At 47.8% G+C, this 17,481-nt stretch overlaps 1 protein-coding gene across 5 annotated transcripts in view; it reads left to right on the top strand.

The window, feature by feature from the left end:
* Positions 1-17,481, top strand: part of FANCD2 (FA complementation group D2) — a 2,923,540-nt gene that overhangs the window by 204,796 nt on the left and 2,701,263 nt on the right. For all 5 annotated transcript variants that reach the window (XM_069644087.1, XM_069644091.1, XM_069644090.1 and 2 more), the window contains exon 5: positions 12,368-12,471. In XM_069644087.1, the coding sequence (XP_069500188.1) occupies positions 12,368-12,471 (104 nt within the window). The remainder of the gene's footprint in view (positions 1-12,367; positions 12,472-17,481) is intronic.

The raw sequence follows: 17,481 nt of genomic DNA on the forward strand, positions 1-17,481 counted from the left end.
GTTTCGAATTTCGGAGTCGGCGAACCCTCGATTAAGAGCATGTGATCTCAGAAGAGGGGAGGAGCAGAGCTTCGCCATCCCGGTCGACATTGGGCAGGGAATACTGGACCATGCAACCAGGTCTTTAGCGTCTCAGGGTCTAGAGCCCCACCCCCCCAACCTCCCCGCCTGCTCATCGCCCCTGCCGCAGCTCATCTTTTCTTTCCACTCTTTGGCACCCTGGACCAGGATGCCGTCTAAATTTCCGTGGGGAGGTAGGCCCCTCATTCCTTGCCCTTTCTGAAGTTGGATGTGCAGCCCCACCAGGTGATTCCGGGTGCATGATCTTTTCAGCGTCTTCAAGATGACTGATTTTCCGAAGAGTACCTTTATAGGAGAACTGCAACGGCGTCAGGCACAGCCATCTGTACCGGATCTGGTGGTCTTGGAGGAAGAGGGTCAGAGGTCGGAGGGATTTTCTGCTTTTTAGTGTGAGGAGGGAGAGGTCCTGTTAGATCTGGAGGGGAGAGCCTTGAAAAGATCATTTGTCTCGAGAGCAGCTTATCACTGAGATGGCTTCCTTTGTGGTGAAGAAGTGCACCCTAGATATTACATCAGGGGGGGGGTCTGTTTCCAACCCCCAGCGTGGGCGCAACCTATGGGTGCGGTCCAGAAGAAGTTGGTTTGTCGAGCTATGGAAGCAGTGATTGGAAGAAGTCTCCCACAAATTCCGCCAGGTCTTTGTCCGGAATCGAAGCTGGAATCCTCTGAATCCGAAGGTTATTGCGCCAAGCCCTATTTTCGAGGTCTTCTTGTTTAAATTCTAGGATTTCACATTTGTCTTGGAGGGTCCTGATTGAGCGGTGGATCTCCCCTAGGGCGGCTGCGTGGTCTTGGGACCAATCCACAACCTCTCCAAGTCTTTGTTCAGCCTCCGTTACCCTTTGATTGGTGTGTTCCAGCTTTGTGGAAAGCTCGGTCATGCATGACCTAAATTCAGCCTTGAAATCTGCCATGAAGGATGTCATCTTTGGTAGCAAGGGACGCTTTATCGTCTGAGGACCTCTGTGGAGTAAGCTAAGGGGGGGGGGTTCCTGTTTCTTTCTTCTATCAGCTGACAGCAACATAGTAGCTATGTCTGGGTTCTTACCAGATTTTGACTGTTTAGACATGATGTCTTCAGTAGGAGGGGTGAGGAGTTTATAGTGGTTTCCATGGTGGAGAAGGGCAGGTAAGGTTATTGTCTTGGTTCAATAAGCTGTGCGTGGCTTAAAAGGGCTCTACTTTCTGTTCTTTATTGGTGCGGGAGCTTCCAAAACTGCGTCCCCCAGGTGAAGCTTATTCACAATTCAAAGACTGTGGGCAGGATTGTTGCACCTTCGTAGTCAGGAATGGGATTGAGGGATAGAGGGTAGTGCAGCTCCAGGGGTGAAAAGGGGAGAATGCCACTTTTTAGCTGTTCCTCCTGGAATGAATGTTCGTCACAGCTCTGTTTACTTCAGTTGATGAGTGTGGCCGGGGTTACTGTAAGGCCCCTTGTTGATTGTACCTCACCATTGAAGTGCACGAGGTCAGACTGGGTTAATACCAAGGGCTGGTCACTAACCCCACTTGGTTGACTCTCTTCCCTTTTCACAAAGTTCCCCTTAGATGGACCAAGAGAGAATGAAGAATGGAGAGAAAGGTGCCCCTCTGTATCTAAAACAGCATCCGTTGATGCAGTTATTGCCTTGTCAAGGCTAAGACGGGGGTGGGGGGAGGTCGTCGTGTGGGCCGGGGCGCCCCAGGGGATGAAGGGGGGGTGAATTAGTTGTTTAGGTACTGGATGGAGGAGAAAGCGCCCTGGTTCATTCGTTCATCTACCTGGGACCTGTGACAATGGAAAAGTCTTCTCCATTCATTGTATTTACCTGGAGGCGGTAAGGTCCTTTCAGCACTCCTCCTTGCCGTCGCGGCCTGCGGTGCTTAAATCGATCCACTGCCAGGAGTTGAGGGGGGGGGGAAGCGAAGGTAACCCAGCCGGGTTATGGGATCTGATGGGCGCCCACGCAGCGCAAGGCTATCAGTGTCGCCTGAGGGAAGCTCAGGGAGCCCGATCCTCGTGGGGCTGCTGGATGCTGTAGCCCGATGCCTTCAGGGGACCGTAGGGTCGGAAGAGCTTTTCCGTTCCCCCCGCAACCCCTGTGCTCTGTTCCCCAATGCGTTACCGGGCACCTCACTAAAACGCCCAGTCTCGGGGCCACGGTGCTCCGTCTCAGGGCGCAGGCAGGGGCTGGCGGACACTGCAGGCTGAAATGATGGGCTTGCTCCTCGGGCACCAGGCTGGATGGGCCTTCAAGGGCGGGGTGGGGTCAAGGGTGCTTGGAAGGCGCGAAGCAGGCAAAGCGCTTCTGTCAGGTTCATCAGAGCCGAGGATTCATACTTTCATAATTTCTCCCGCAGGCATCTCCGGCTTCCACGACTCCGGCCTGCCATTTTTAATCAAATGGCGGAGGGGCCGTGTAGCGCACCCGGCTCTTATTCTTCCTCCTCCAGCCTCTTATTTGTGATCTGGCAGCAGCCCTAGATCCTCTCGTCACAACAGGCATTTTATTTGCAAGATGTTCGCCGAAACCTCATTAATGTTAGGTATGCAGCGGGTACTCCACGGAGGCCATCAGGAGAGCGACCGCATTGTTGGCGCTCAGGCCACGCCATGTATTGAACGTTTGAAGAAATTCTTGTGTTTTGTATGTGAAGATACTGGAAAAACAGTCTAGGGGAAAGGAGCAACACCCTAGTATTGGAATATAATTTTCTTAAACATGTTTTTTTTTTTTTTAAGATAAGATTTTTTAAGTTAAGATTTTATTAGTTTTAGATGTTCTCAACAATATCCGGAACATTCTGATATTCAACAAGAAAACTTATCAGTATCAGCAATAACTAACAACAAAATGGACTCCTTCTTGTTAGACTGGTCCACAGTTCTCCTGAGTGAGGAATGTAGCTCCCTGAGACTCTAACCCCCTGTCGCAGTTGGAACCCTGCTTCTTTTCTCTTTTCCAACTGGAACTCAGTACCTACCCTGGTTGCAAATGCTGACCTCGTCACGTCAGTTGTACCTGATCGTCTTGCCCTATGGATGATTTGACTTTCTTAAGGCTTCCTGTACCCATCATGCGATTGGACCTGGTAGTGTCATATGATGGGGGAGGGGGGAGAAGGAGGGGGGATGGTGTTGGGGAAATAAAGTTTAGCATTGTTACTGTGTGTTCCTCATGGTTGGCCCCAGGTTTTCCCTGATGCCCTTTGTATGTGCTAAAATGCTTAATAAAAACAAAGTGAAAAAAAAAATGAAAACTTATCAGACATCAGCCAACATCATACCCCCCACCTAATCCTCCCCATGGGTGCATTTGGGCAAAATGATTACGTTCCAACAGATTATCAAGGAAACAAATTGACAGGAAAGGTATAGGAAACACTTTCCAGGGCATCTGAATCATTTTGAAGGCTCTTAATCTGACTGGGCACGTCAGAGAGTTGAAGCTTTTCTGCATAAAGTTTGCAAACGGCATCCAGATTGACTTGAAAGTTAGAAGAGAGTTCCTTATATTGGCGGTGTGCTTTTCCATGGCAGTACTGTTCCATGCTTTGTCCAACCATAGGGCTATAGACAGGTTCAGATCTCCTCCAGAGATGATGGATTGACAGTTTGGCCACCAGTATTAAATGTGCTAGTACTTTACGTTCAACTGTCGTACAGCTCTTCCTTAGGGGGAGCCATTGTGGCATAGAACACAGAACGGGGTGTGTTCTGGAATCTTTACCCCCATCATTTCCTTCAGCTTGGACCTCACCTCCAGCCAGCAGATCTGTAGCCCAGGACATCCCTATAAAATATGCAGCAACGTGCCCTCTGTCCCACATCCCCTCCAGCACATTTTTGAATTGATAGGGTAGGCGTAATGGAAACGGGAAGGGGTTTAATACCATCTCGTCAGCATTTTGACCTGTATCTCCGCCAGACGTGGGCACAGGGTGGTGAAAGCCTCCCCATATATCCTGTCCCAGTCTTCCTGGGGTATCGCCCTTCCCAACTCTTTCTCAGCCATCACAGTATGACCTCCTGTCTGGACATGAAAGCAAATGAATGGCTTTATATAGCCTGGCTATCAGACCTTTAGCGCTTGCTGACTTTAGCGCTTGCTGACTCCTGGAAGAAAAGTTCGGGCGGGGGGGGGTCAACGTCCTGGTGACCTGCCCCACGTTTGTGGGGTGTAGAGCCCAATGTCGAGCCTGCAGATATCTATAGCGCTCCTTCCCCAAACACTCTCTTGCATTCTTCGAAAGATCTTATTTCCCCATTTGTAAAGAGGCCTCCCACCTTGCACAGCCCCATGTCCAGCCACAGCATGAAACCCCTATGCATTTTACTTGGGCAGAAGTCGTCATTCTGGATTAACGGGGTGAAAAGGGATGGAAATGTGCAGGACCCGCCGACTTACTCCGCTTACCCCAAACCTCGAGAGACGCCCTAGTGATTGGGTTGATGTAGAAACCCTGAGCCCTCCCCCGCCTGGGCAGCCACGTCTAGGTCTATAGGTGGTTCCCCCCCCCGCCACTGCCTGCTCCATGCTCACCCAGATTTTCCATGGAATCTCTCTGTAATTAAAAAGCATAGGGATAGACAGGCCCGCAGGCCTTTTGGGACACACAGAGTGTGCTTGTTGACCCTGGGGGGAACCCCCTCCCCACAGAAATTGTAGCAGTAGAGCATCCCAGCCACCTAGGGTGCTCAGAGTGTCGGGCACAGGGACTGACTGAAAACGGGATAGATAACTCTGGAGGACATTCATTTTAAAAACAACACGATCCAAGTCTTTTTTAACACTGTTCACCAGGTTGGGGTAGTTGAGGCGATATAGGTGGGACAGGCTCCCTGGTATATTAATCCCCAGGTATCTGTTATTTGCTAGGCCAGGTGTACGGGAACCTCTGTTCAATTTCAGCCTTCAAAAGGGGGGGGGGTTATTCAGCCCTAATAACTCAGACAACGCGGTTCATTAGGTACAGCTCGTCCTCAACAGCAGCGAGGGAGCCCAGGGGGTCAGTAAGGGACAAAATAACATTGACCTCAAACATATTGATCTTGTGCTGAGATCACCCGAAGGCACGCCGTTGGGTCCACATAGTTGGCCAAAATCATGTGGTGCATTTTTGGGCCTATATTGTATCTTTCAAGCACCTCTCTGAAGAAATCCCCACTCCACCCTGTCAAAGGCTTTCTCAGCATCGAGCGCCAACAGGAGCGAGTGTGCCTGGTTTCTGCCTGATTTATCCCCTAGACGGAGCACCTGTTGCATGTTGTCTGTTGTGCTTTGTCCTCAGATAAAGCCTGATTGGTCAGGGTGTATGAGAGAGGGCATCAACCTCTCCAGCCGATTCGTAAGGACTTTCGTGAATATTTTGGAGTCCAGATTTAATAGAGCAATCAGCCTGTATGAGGAGCACTCTTTGCGGTTCTTCCCCCGCTTAGGTATAAGTACCACCTGGGCTTCCGTCATGGAGTCTGGGAGGGCTTCCCCATCCCTTATTGTGTTGAAAACATCCGCCAAGGGTTTAACCAGCAACTGGGCTAGCACTTTGGAGAACTGGGTGGTGAATCCATCGGGGCTGGGAGCATTGTTTAATTTCATGGATCTATAGCCTGGATGACTTCCACCGGGTCTATAGGGGCATCCAGCAGATCTCTGTCCAGCTGGGTGATTTGTTTCAAATCTACTCTGTTCAGATATACTATTTGGTCTTGGGTGTTGGGTCTGTTAGAGGAGTAAAGTTCGATGTAGAATTAATGAAATAGACCCCTTTTTGTCTCTTATTTCCCCCATTCCCTGCCCTTGGAGTCGATCAGGGTTGGTATAAAAGGAGGACTGGTCTGCTGCCTTATCAGTTGCAGTCAGCGGTCGTTGGTCTCCGTCGGAGTCCAGACTCCATATCAATCTGTTGGAGCTGAGGGCCGTCCGGCTAGCCCTGAAGGCTTTTCTGCCGACTGCGAGGAAAGAATGTCCTGATCCTGACCGACAACACGGTGGCCATGCACTACCTCAACGAAAAGGGGGGGGGGCAGGGTCACTTCCTCTGTGCAGGGAGGCGATGCAGCTCTCTGGCAATCCAGCAGGAAGTTTCAATCTCGGCAGGAGACGAAAACGAGACGGCGGACGCTCTGAGCAGGCAGAGCGCGACCTCACAAGTGGGAGTTGGCTCAGGAGATTCTCCTGGAGATCTTCGCCCTTTGGGGGACCCCTCAAGTGGATCTCTTCACCTCCAGTGTCAACTGGAAGTGCGAGCGGTTCTGCTCGCAGGAATTTCCTCCAAACGGAGCCTTAGGAGACGCGTTCGTGGTGGAGTGGTCATTCCCACTGCTGTACGCGTTTCGTCCAGTCCCCGTCATCCCGCAAGTACTGCAGAGGTTACGGAGGTTCGGTTCCCGGATGATCCTCATTGCTCCGGCGTGGGCCTGGAGGACGTGGTACCCGGACCTTCTCGACTTGTCCATCTGCCCTCCACGCCGTCTTCCCTACCAAGACGATCTACTCTCACGGGAGGGGGGGGCAGGTTCTCCATCCAGAGGTCAGGTCCCTCAACCTTCACGCTTGGTTTCTGAAAGGTTGAGGTATAAGGATTGGGACCTCCCTGAAGACGTGATGGAGGTGTTGCTTTCGGCCAGAAAGCCCGCAACAAAGTCCCTGTACCGTTGCCGTTGGAGGAAGTTCTGCGACTGGTGCATGGTTAAGAATGTGGATCCTTTTGCATGTGAAATTCCCATGGTTCTGTCTTTTTTGCTTTCTTTGGCCCACAGGGGCCTTCAAGTGGCTACCATTAAAGGTTACCTGGCGGCGCTTCCGCTCGCAGAGTGAGTGAGTTACAGGCACTTTCAGTTAAGCCACCCTTCACTGTGTTTCATAAGGACAGGGTTGTCCTTAGAGTTCGTCCTTCTTTTCTTCCGAAGGTGGTGTCGGAATTTCATTTAGGCCAGAAGGTCGTTCTTCCTGCATTTTATCCTCCTCCACATCCTCGTAAGGAAGAGGAGAGGCTCCATAGGCTTGCTCCTAGGAGAGCGTTAAGCTTTTATATTTCACGCATGTCCCGCGTCAAAGTGGACGATCAGCTCTTTATTGGTTACACTGGAAAGCGTTTGGGACAGGCTGTGACGAAACAGACTTTCTCGCTGGATTGTTTTGGCTATCTCTGAGTGTTACCGCTTGGCGGGTAAGGACTCACCGGTCGGCTTACGGGCCCATTCTACCAGGGGTATGGCTGCCTCTAGTGCCCTGCAGAGGGGTGTTCCTATTCGCAACATCTGTGATGCAGCCACCTGGGCTTCGGTACATTCTTTTGTACGTCACTATTCCCTCGATTCCATCCGGGGGAAGGATCTGGCCTTTGGCAAGGCAGTCCTTTACTCCGCAATTTGATTGGGCATGCTAAATTTCTGTTTTCTAAATTCTTTTTCCCACCTCCTTGCATTGGTACTGCTTTGGGAGTCTGTCATAGATATGGAATACGTCGGAGGACCCAATCCCCTCTCTTACCTGGTAACGTTCTTTCGATGGGATGGTTCGACGATGTATTCCATATCGCTCCCTCCCTACCTTCTCTGCTAAAGAATTACTTATGCGATTGCAGCTAACGTTTTCACCAGGCTTTGTGCGTCAGACTGGCAGACGACTGGTGGCACACGTTTTGGGAAAAAACTACAACTGAGGCTACGGGCGTCGTGCGTCCTACTCGTAACATCGGCCGTCGGAGGAGGTCCTCGAGGGCGGCGTATCAACGTCATCGACTCAGGACGCAGACGCCAAAGATTTTCCGAAGCAGCACAGCTGTGCTGATTACTGTCATAGATATGGAATACGTCGTCGGACCATCCCATCGAAAGAACGTTATCAGGTAAGAGAGTAACTTGTTCATCTGCAGCATAAAGGATTCTTGGGAGGTATTCAGGCATAGAATGCGAGGATAGTCGCCAGTTTTCCACTCAGGGTTCCCACAACCATTACGGATCTAACATCGCCTCCCTTTCTGGTTTTTATGTGGACAAAGTTCAGGTCTTTGTGTATCAGAATTGCCACCCCTGCCCTCTTGCTATCAACTGATGCATGGAACTGGTCTGGCTAGAGCTTATTACGAGTCCTAAATTACCCTTTACCCAGCAGGTGCGACTCTTGAAGGGCGTCCACGTGCGCCCCCAGATGCCGTAGTTCCCCAAATAGCTGCGTACGCTTATTCGGGGTGTTGATGCCCCGGGTGGTCAGTGAATTATTTTTTAATTGCCATGCTGTGGCCTTAGGTGTCCTTCTGCCCAACAGGTATGCCGAATTCCATGTTCAAGAAACTCCTTGCATCCCCTCCATCTCAGTCAGCTATTATTTTTCACTGTATGGGTGTTCCTCCTTCCCGTTCTGTCAAACAGATGCCTGCCCACCTCCCCATAACCTCCCCCAACATTCCCCAACTGTCCCCCCACCCCCCAAAAAGGCTTCCCACCCACCATAATGCTTGCAGTGGAAGTTACATTCTTCCCTCCCCAAACCACGGACCCGCTGCTAGTAAAATAGAACAACATTTTAACTGGTGGCCTCTGTAGCATCACTAAGAGTTTGCTAACCCGACCATTGTTGGTGGGCAGGCCGACCACACTGTAGAATTTCCCATGTTAATACAGCTTTCGTTCCAACAAGGCTGAGTACGGTCAGGCCCGATTTGTGGCCACTTCTGCTACACATGGAGAGGGGTAAAAAAACAAGAACTGAGGCTATGGCGCTGCGCGTTCTGCTTATAACCTACGATAACGTCACCCTCGACGGAGGCCTCCGAATGACATTGACCCGACGCCATCGACGCAGGGCGCCCTCTGACAAAAAAAGTCCAAAGCAGGCGAGCTGTGGACACTGCATGTCAAAGATGAGGAATACGTTGGAGGAACATACAGTCGAAAGAATGTTACCAGGGCTAAGTAACTTGTTCTTCTTTTGACTTTCAACTTCCCTAAACATTGGTTTATTGTAGTTGTGAGGGCATGGATAGGTTTTGGGCACCGACAGACTTTTAAGTTGAACTCTTTGACTCAGACTTTCCTTAGTTTTATTCAGGTAGGAAAATCCCACCTTAGTATAGGTAAATTAGACCTCAACCATCTTGACATTTAAGTTAATAAATATTATTGTGTTCAACTTGAAATCTCTTGTCTTTGTCGAACTTCGTGATACCTTCACAGTACATCACTTAACAAAAAAAGAAAACAATATTGCTGAGTTCCTTCAGTGGTGTTGTTTGTGCCATAATGAAGATTTGGCATTATTATTACGTTGGTTTAAAAAAATAATTTGTACACAAAAAAGATAAACGCACAAATTCAAAGAAATAACTTGCATTCAGAAATTATATATAAAACACTTTCAAACTTAAACATAATAGAAAACTGTCAATTGAACTTTTGTATCTGTGCACTTTGTTTTTCTTCATGGCCAACTATATCAGTGGATAATTAATTGGACATTGCAAAGCAGAAATGAATTATTTGATATATTATTGATGATTTTAGTCTGGTTTTCAATCATGTCAAGCGAAATACATTGGAAAATATGCTTTATTTTACATAGTGGAAATATTATTCTACATATCCTAAACATGGACATGGACATCACCACATTTGCTGCCTAACCTGTTACCCTGCTTGCTATTACTTGATATGTAAATATGATTTCACTTAACATGACAAACAACAAGAAGTGTGGAGAACAGATACAAATTAAAATAAATATGAAGGCATAATGTTAGAAATATTTACTAAAAATCAGGATAAGTGATCACATTTAACTAGATTCACCTTATAATTTGATTATTGTAGATATTAAAATTTCAAAATAAGTTTCAAAGGAATACCTGTTGTCAGTCGCTATTGTCATATGGAATGGAGCGGACTGTCTGGACCACTGTATCCTCCTGCAAGTCATTGATAAAAAGTGATGAGAACACAATATATAATCAGAGAGTGGAAAATATTCCGGTTTGCATGTGCTCCATGTATTTAATATGGAAAAAAAGTAAAATTATCATTACTAAGAAACAGCAAGTAAGTACATTTAAAATAAAAAAAAAAGGTTTCTTTTACGCCTCACTTTACAGGCAGGTAAGTCTGATCACAGTATTTTTAGAGGCCTGTAAAGGAAAACGTTATTCCTTTGGGATACCCGCTAAAAGGACATTGGAGTGAGCTAGTTTAGAAGTGACCAAAGTATCAACCACTGCTTTCAGTAGTCTGCCATCTACTCTGTTGTCTTTGGTGTCCCATCTCATTGCATTTTGCAATTGAGCTGCCAAAAATCCAGTTCATAGTCTGGGAGAGTTGGTCCTGTGTCCTGTGTCCTGAGTTCTGCGTAGTGCTGACAGTGCTACCCAGCTAAAAATGTTCTGATTTCCAGCGGATTCCCCAATCTGAAAATGTGCCCCTAGGTTTCTCTCTGGGAGCTGGCAATGGGAAAATATTTGCAGTTTCTCTGCCTTAATTATGGATCTCAACATCTCCCCAAAATTACCCAATACCTCCAGCAGCAGTGGTATTTATTTAATCGGGCACGCACGTATAATAGCCCACTGTCTGTGTAAAGTGATATTACGTGGTCATGTCCATTAATTGCTACCCCAGTGTCTGCAAAGTATGTCCTAAAGATCCCAGCTAGTGGTCTTAGGATGGGGAGAATAGTATTGAGGACAGTGGACAACCCTGTTGCATTCCCCCTGCCAACATCAATTTAGGATAAATCTCCTTACCAGTTTTTACCCATGCCAATTTTTATTTTATATATATATAATCAGCAAATCTACTGCATTCTGTTCTCTTCTAATCCGAAGCCCTCTAGCACCTTGAATAACCAGTTCCATTTCAGTGAGTCAAATGCTTTGGTCACCTCGAAATACACTACTACAATTTGCTCTAGTGACTCCTGCACCTTTTCTATAGCATTGTGCAGTCTGCGAAGATTCATTGTGGAGTTCCTTCCTAAAATGAAAACGCAGTGGTTCAGACCCAATTTTCAACAAACTGGTTGCAATTATTTTACCTGGATTTTTGTGTCCAGGATTAGTAGAGAAATGATGAGGTACAAATCAGAGCAATTATGAGGGTCCCTGCTTGGTTTTAACATGACTACTGTCATTGCTTCTCTCATTGAATCCGGCAGGATACTGGTTTACAGATTATAATTATATAATTATAATTGTTCTTTTATAATGCGCTTCATACCTGAGATCGGTTTCTAAGCGCGAGACCAGGATTTGAAATTGTGTTGATATACATTGTCTTGCTTCCAAGTATCTTGATGGCTCCTGAATCATTGTATGTTCTTTTTCTGAAATAGAGAGTTTCATAGTATTTATGCAATACCTTATTTTGGACCACCAATATGGTCCAATTGGACCACCAACAGTAATAAGAAGGGGGGGGAATGATAATATAACTCCACTACCTAAGCAGGGTTTATGTTCGCTCCCTGGGTTTACTAAAGTCAATAACTTAGCTGAAGGCCAGTCTCACACTACGGCCCTAGCACTAAAAAGTCAGGAAAGGGAAGAGAAATTTAAACCACCCAATGAACAACCTACAGCAAATATATAGAAAGGAGCTGGTTAATGAGAATATAACACCACTATCGAACTTGGGGATAATGCTCACCGAACCTGGGGTACTAAGCCAATTTAATCTGTTGGAACCAGACATGGTATCACCACAGAAACTAGACAATCAGTAAACCTAGAGAAGAATATACCAACCCAGTATAACAACCTGATACATAAACTAGACTACAGGGACTATGAGACACACAACCCACTAACCAAAACCTAATTTACACAAAAACCCACACAGCCACCTCTTACAGCAGACCGCACAGACTTCACCACATTTTAACAACAATCAACACATAGATGGCGACAACAGGATGCGTGGACCCGCTTCGATCCTATATGCACACCCAAGCTCAGCGCACAGTGAAAACCAAACCGAAGCTGCTAACAGTACACCACCTCTCACTTTCCTATGCCCTCTTCACCCACTAACCCACCCCCCACCTTTTTGTTTGCAGATACACCTGAGCGCCTGGAGACCAACTCCGTTGGTGGCGGTGCGGTATATAAATACCTTTAACATTAACATAACATTTACATAAATCGGTCATCCTTCATTTGCAAGGACCTCTTTCTGATAGTGGTGCTGCTTTACTGTTTAAAAAATGTAGTGCTCATCAGGATGTTTGTAAACTATCTCCATCATCTAACCTGCATTCTCTAGACTCTACCATAATTTTTATATTTTATTTCAATGCACTTTTATTTCTATTCACAGATTATACAACAGTTCATAAGTGGCCTAGAGTCTCACATTGAAGACCGAGATATGTTTAGAAATTGCCTCCTGCCATGCGAGCATGTTCCAGATCCTGAAACAAGGTGAAATATGCAATTTCTTTAATGTTAAGGTGAAAACCATCATATTATAACTGATCTTGGATAAATGTATTTTCCTCCTCTGCTTACATTTTGTTATCTGGCGAATGTGACAATGCTTAGAAATAAACTGAACACCAGTATTACGTGCTAAATTAAATCAACGTTGCCAGAATGGAAAGGGAGATGTGACACGTTGCTGAATTTGATACCAAAATAGCTTGATCTGAATCTCTGCTTCCCTATTTGATCAAACTGGATTGATTTGTGCAAGTCTTTACCTCTGTCTGGTTATGCATTCAGTACTCTTTAACAAGCAACTTTAACTTCTTCACATGTTAAAATAATTCGGTATTGATGGACTATCTTTCTCTGCCATTGTTTAGGAGTAGGGGTGAGGACATTCAGAGTGAGCCTTGTCATTAAAATGTACGGTAGCTAAGCTGCCTATCATTAGTTTATTTGATTAAAGTCATGTAATATATGAATTTGCTTTTGCTTTCCATGATCTCATTTGAATCCTGTAATCCAAAGGTTCACCCCTATTACATACTTCCCACATATTTCTCATTGTGATTTGTCGTCTGAGAGCTGTGAAAGATCTGTCAGAAGTGGCTTTGTTCAGAAAGGGCTTGGTGCTGTTTGACGGTACTTCACATTACTAGGCCCCTTCCTCTGATTTTCTATTGGAGTCCGAAACCTGCTGGTGTGTGGGGCCATTCAGTTTTAGCTGAATCACGTTCTCCCCTGAGACCCTGTCCTGCCGAGTGGAGTGGTGCTGAAAAGAGAGGAAGGTTGCGGCAACCCACGGCTTTAGAGACACAGCTTGCTGTGCTCAGCTGTGTTCATCTGTTTTCTGCTGTGAGTAGAGGGGAGATGAGGAAGGAGTTGAGTGAATGAGCAAGCTGAGGTGATTAGCTCTACCTCTACCTACTATGGCAGGTCGTCAGAAGGAGGCAGACCAGTTTTTGTCATGATAAACAAGTAGTTTATTTAAAATTATAAGAAAAAGGGCTTCCTATCCCTATTCTATGGGTTTCCCTACCTAACAAAACTAACTAAGGTGCTCATTGTCAGTACTGAAGTCCAAAAAATAAACCTTCTGTCCTCCACCTCAAAGCTAATCTATCCTGGCCCTACAACTAAGACAAAACAACAAAAAGTCCAGGAGAATGACTCCCTTCTCCTGGATAGGCTTTCCTCAGCCCTAGTAGCGGATTCTTAAAAAGTTCTTGGCTATTTCTTGGATGAATTTGTACAGTTTCTCTTGGGTACTTTGACACCTTTCTTATATCCCTCTTCTTTCTTGAATTAGACTTCATCTCTTTGCTGGGTTTGGAATTTTATCGCCTTGTACTATGCTTTCTTGAAGTTTCTCTGTATTCTTCTTGTGCCTTACTTCTGCATAATCAACATTTTTCATATCGCATTCATCTTGTTCTGACAAATTGCCTTTTTCCATAGGGTAAATACAGCAGACTAAGTAACTATGTTTGCTCCCCTGTTCGGGTCCTGTCCTGTTATACTGAGCGAGACAATTTAGATCGTGATTTTCCTTCTTATAGGTATTAGACTCTTCACTGAGACGAGTAAACGGAGTCTGTTATTCTCAATTTTATGTGCACTTGTCCTTTCACTGTGATGAGTGGGCTGAAAGCCATAGTTATTGTCACTCGTATAAGAACTTGTTCTGCCACTGATACGAGTGGGCTGGGTGCAGTAGATATTGTCACCTTTACAAACACTTGTCCTTTGACTGGGACGAGAAGGCGCTGTGTGTCTTTGGTCCCCGTACCCCTTCCCGGGTCTCGCAACTCTCCCATTACCTTCTTGTTCATGGGCTAGTGTCACCAGGTCGGTTTCCAGACTCTGGACGACACTTGGAGTCTGAACGGTACCTGCGTTCACTCGGATGTTTCCTGGTTCTTCTTTGTGACCTGGCAGGGCCAGCGCAGAAATGGCCTTGGTGTTGTTTTTGGACTGATCAGTCCACCTTCTACTGGTCACAGCACCGCTCTCCTGGTTCTCCTTCGCTGGGGTTTCCCTTCCCCTGCACGGCTTGGCTCTCCGCGCTCTGTGCTTCCTGGTTACACCCACAGGCCATATGCTCCTAACAAAGAATTTCCCTGTTCTCAGCAACTTAACATCCTGGCTGATTCGAACTTCCCACGTTTCACACTTTTCTTAGTCCTTCTTCACTTTTTATATTAACTTTCTGGGTCCTCCCCAGCAGAGTATCAAAGTCCCTTTTCTCTTTCCGCTGAGCATTCTATCTTGTTCTTTCGTTCTTCATTACAGTTTGGTTGGCTTCCAACCATTGAGCTTTTGGCATTACTGGCTCACTGGACGACGATATTGCTGTAGCGGGTGGCAGGTCCCCGCAGCCTATGGCATCTCCACCGGACGAGGTGGGTTTGTTTCATTCCATGATCACCAGAGCCTCCAAGCAGTTCCAGCTTGTGCCTGTAGAAACTAGGAAGGATGGTTTCCTGTACCAGAGGCGCAAGGCCAAAAGGTAGACAATTATGGCAGTGCCCCTCCTGGACGACGTATGGGAGGAGGGCCTGGCCCTCTTGAAGAACCCTTGCACGGCTCCAGCCAAACGGGATAGGCTGGAGAAGAATTTTCTGGTTCCGGAATCCACACCCAAGTGCCTAAGGTCGCAACCATCGCCGGATTTGGTGGTTTTGGCGGCCGTGAGGAAACGGTCAGCTAACCCATCCTCGTCTTCAGTCCCTCCGGACAGCGTGGGGAAGAAGATGGATGTCATGGGAAGGAAGGTGATTTACACCGCAGCGTCCACCATCAAGGCGGCCAACGCACTGGCGACAGGGAGCTGTGGTACAAGCTGGGCCCGATTTTTGAGTTCCTCCCGGATGTCAAGATGATGGAGGCAGTCGCTCTCTCCAGGAGGGGGAGGTAGCGTGGGATCACGCCATCAAAGTGGCACTGGATGTTGCAGACACAGGGTTCTGGCAGATAGGGAACAGTGTCTGCCTTCGACGCCAAGCCTGGATGAAGGCCATGAATTTCCACCAGGAGGTCCAGGCGGAGGTACTGGACATGCCTTTTGACAGAGATAACGTTTTCAGGAAGGTCGCCAGCGAGTCCCTACAGGTCATCGAGACGGCTCGTTTCCTGGGCACAGCCTCCAGCAGCACCACTCTTCTTTTCGCTTCTCCAGAGGAAAGTCGGGCAGGTCATCAAAAGGTTTCTCCTCATCGTACCGTCCGCCTTCCAGATCCACTATTCAGGAAGCCTACAGAGTCTGTTCCCAGGCCTACGGCGGCAGAGGACAGCGTCCCCGTCGGCATCTGGGTGCCGGCGCAAGCCTGTACCGACCAGGACGTCGGGCCCCCATCCGTGCACCCCGGTGGGATGCAAGCTGACGCGGTTCCTCAGCGAGTCGGAAAAGTTCACCACCGACAGATGGGTGCTGGACGCTCTCACCCAAGGACATACCATGGAGTTTTAGCATAGGTGTCCGCAGATACCTCTGGTGTCCCGTCAAAAGCAGCACATCCCTCAGCTCTTGGAGTAGGTTCGGGTCATGCTACGAAAAGGGGGGATAGAGCTGGTTCTCCAGCGACTCCGCAGCTCTGGAGTCTATTCCAAATACTTCTTGGTCAGAAAGAAGACAGGGGGCTGAAGGCCCATTCTAGAACTAAGACGTCTGAACAAGTACCTCAAGTCTCAGAAATTCAAGATGGTCACGTTGCAACACGTGCTCGGCCAACTGGAAAGAGTTTATTTCTTGACGTTGCTGGACCTGAGGATGCCTACTTCCATGTCCCCATTCACAGGAAACGCAAAGTTTCTACGCTTCGTGGTGCAGAGACAGCACTACCAGTTCAAGACACTACCCTTCGGCTTGAAGTTGGCCCCCAGTGTTCACGAAGTGCCTGGCACTGGTGGCGGTCCATCTGCGTCCACGGGGGATACACGTATACCCATACCTCGATGACTGGCTCAACCGGGCCCGCTCGAGTTAGCTGTCGGACACAGGGAGGCAGCCGCCAAACTGCGCTTGGATCTAGGATTCTCCATCAATTATATAAAGTCCTGGTTGAAACCATCGCAGAACGCGCTGTTCCTGTAGCCAGATGCAATACAGTGTCCTGCCTGGCATCACCCTTGGTGGAGAGGGTAATGGCCATTCAGGGGAAGTTGCAGAGGCCATGATGGGGACCTTCAAGTCGTTAATCGGCATGATGTCGTCCTGCATCTACCTCATCCGGCTCTGCAGGTTACAGATGCGACCTCTATAGAAGTTCCTGGGCGCTCGCTGGATACAAGTGTCCGAAAACTTAGTGGAAAAGATCACTCTGGATGATGAGTTCCGTCGGGCGATAAGGTGGTGGGGCGTCCACTCCAACGTCGCCCGGGGGCACAGGGTTTCAGAACCCTCCATTACAGGAAACGGTTACCACGGACGCTTCGCTGGAAGGCTGGGGAGCCCACACCGGGCGTCTGCACGCCAGAGGCCTGTGGCTGCTTGAGGAGAATGATCTCCATATCAACATCCTGGAGCTACGGGCAGTGTTCTGGGCCCTTAAGTCATTCCTTCCGTCTCTGAAGGGCAAGGTGGTGAGGAACTTCACGGATAACACCACCTGGATGGTCTACATCAGGAAACACGGGGGCACTCGATCTTGTGGCGCTGAGCTGTCGGACAAGAAATGTTCCCCGTCCCGCTCCACCTAGCGGGAGTCCAGAACACCATTGCGGACTCCCTCAGCAGGGAATTGCGCTCCTGCCAGGAGTGGGAACTTCCGCAGGACCACATAAATTTGACCACATCGAATACTCTAAAACTACTCTGTGCATGTCGCTTGTGCTCACTATTGGGATAATCAATGTGTCTGTGGTTTCCTCATTGGTGAAGGTCTGTATTTCCATCAGTGAGCTCTATGTAAAGAAATACATGTTAACCAACAAATTAAAAAAATTAAGTGAAAACGGGGCTAAAGTAGTTTAAAGTGAAACTTGAAAATGCAGTGCATTGTGTCGCTA

This window comes from Ambystoma mexicanum, chromosome 2p (assembly GCF_040938575.1).
Source record: "Ambystoma mexicanum isolate Mex_15411 chromosome 2p, UKY_AmexF1_1, whole genome shotgun sequence".
Classification (NCBI taxonomy): Eukaryota; Metazoa; Chordata; class Amphibia; order Caudata; family Ambystomatidae; genus Ambystoma; species Ambystoma mexicanum.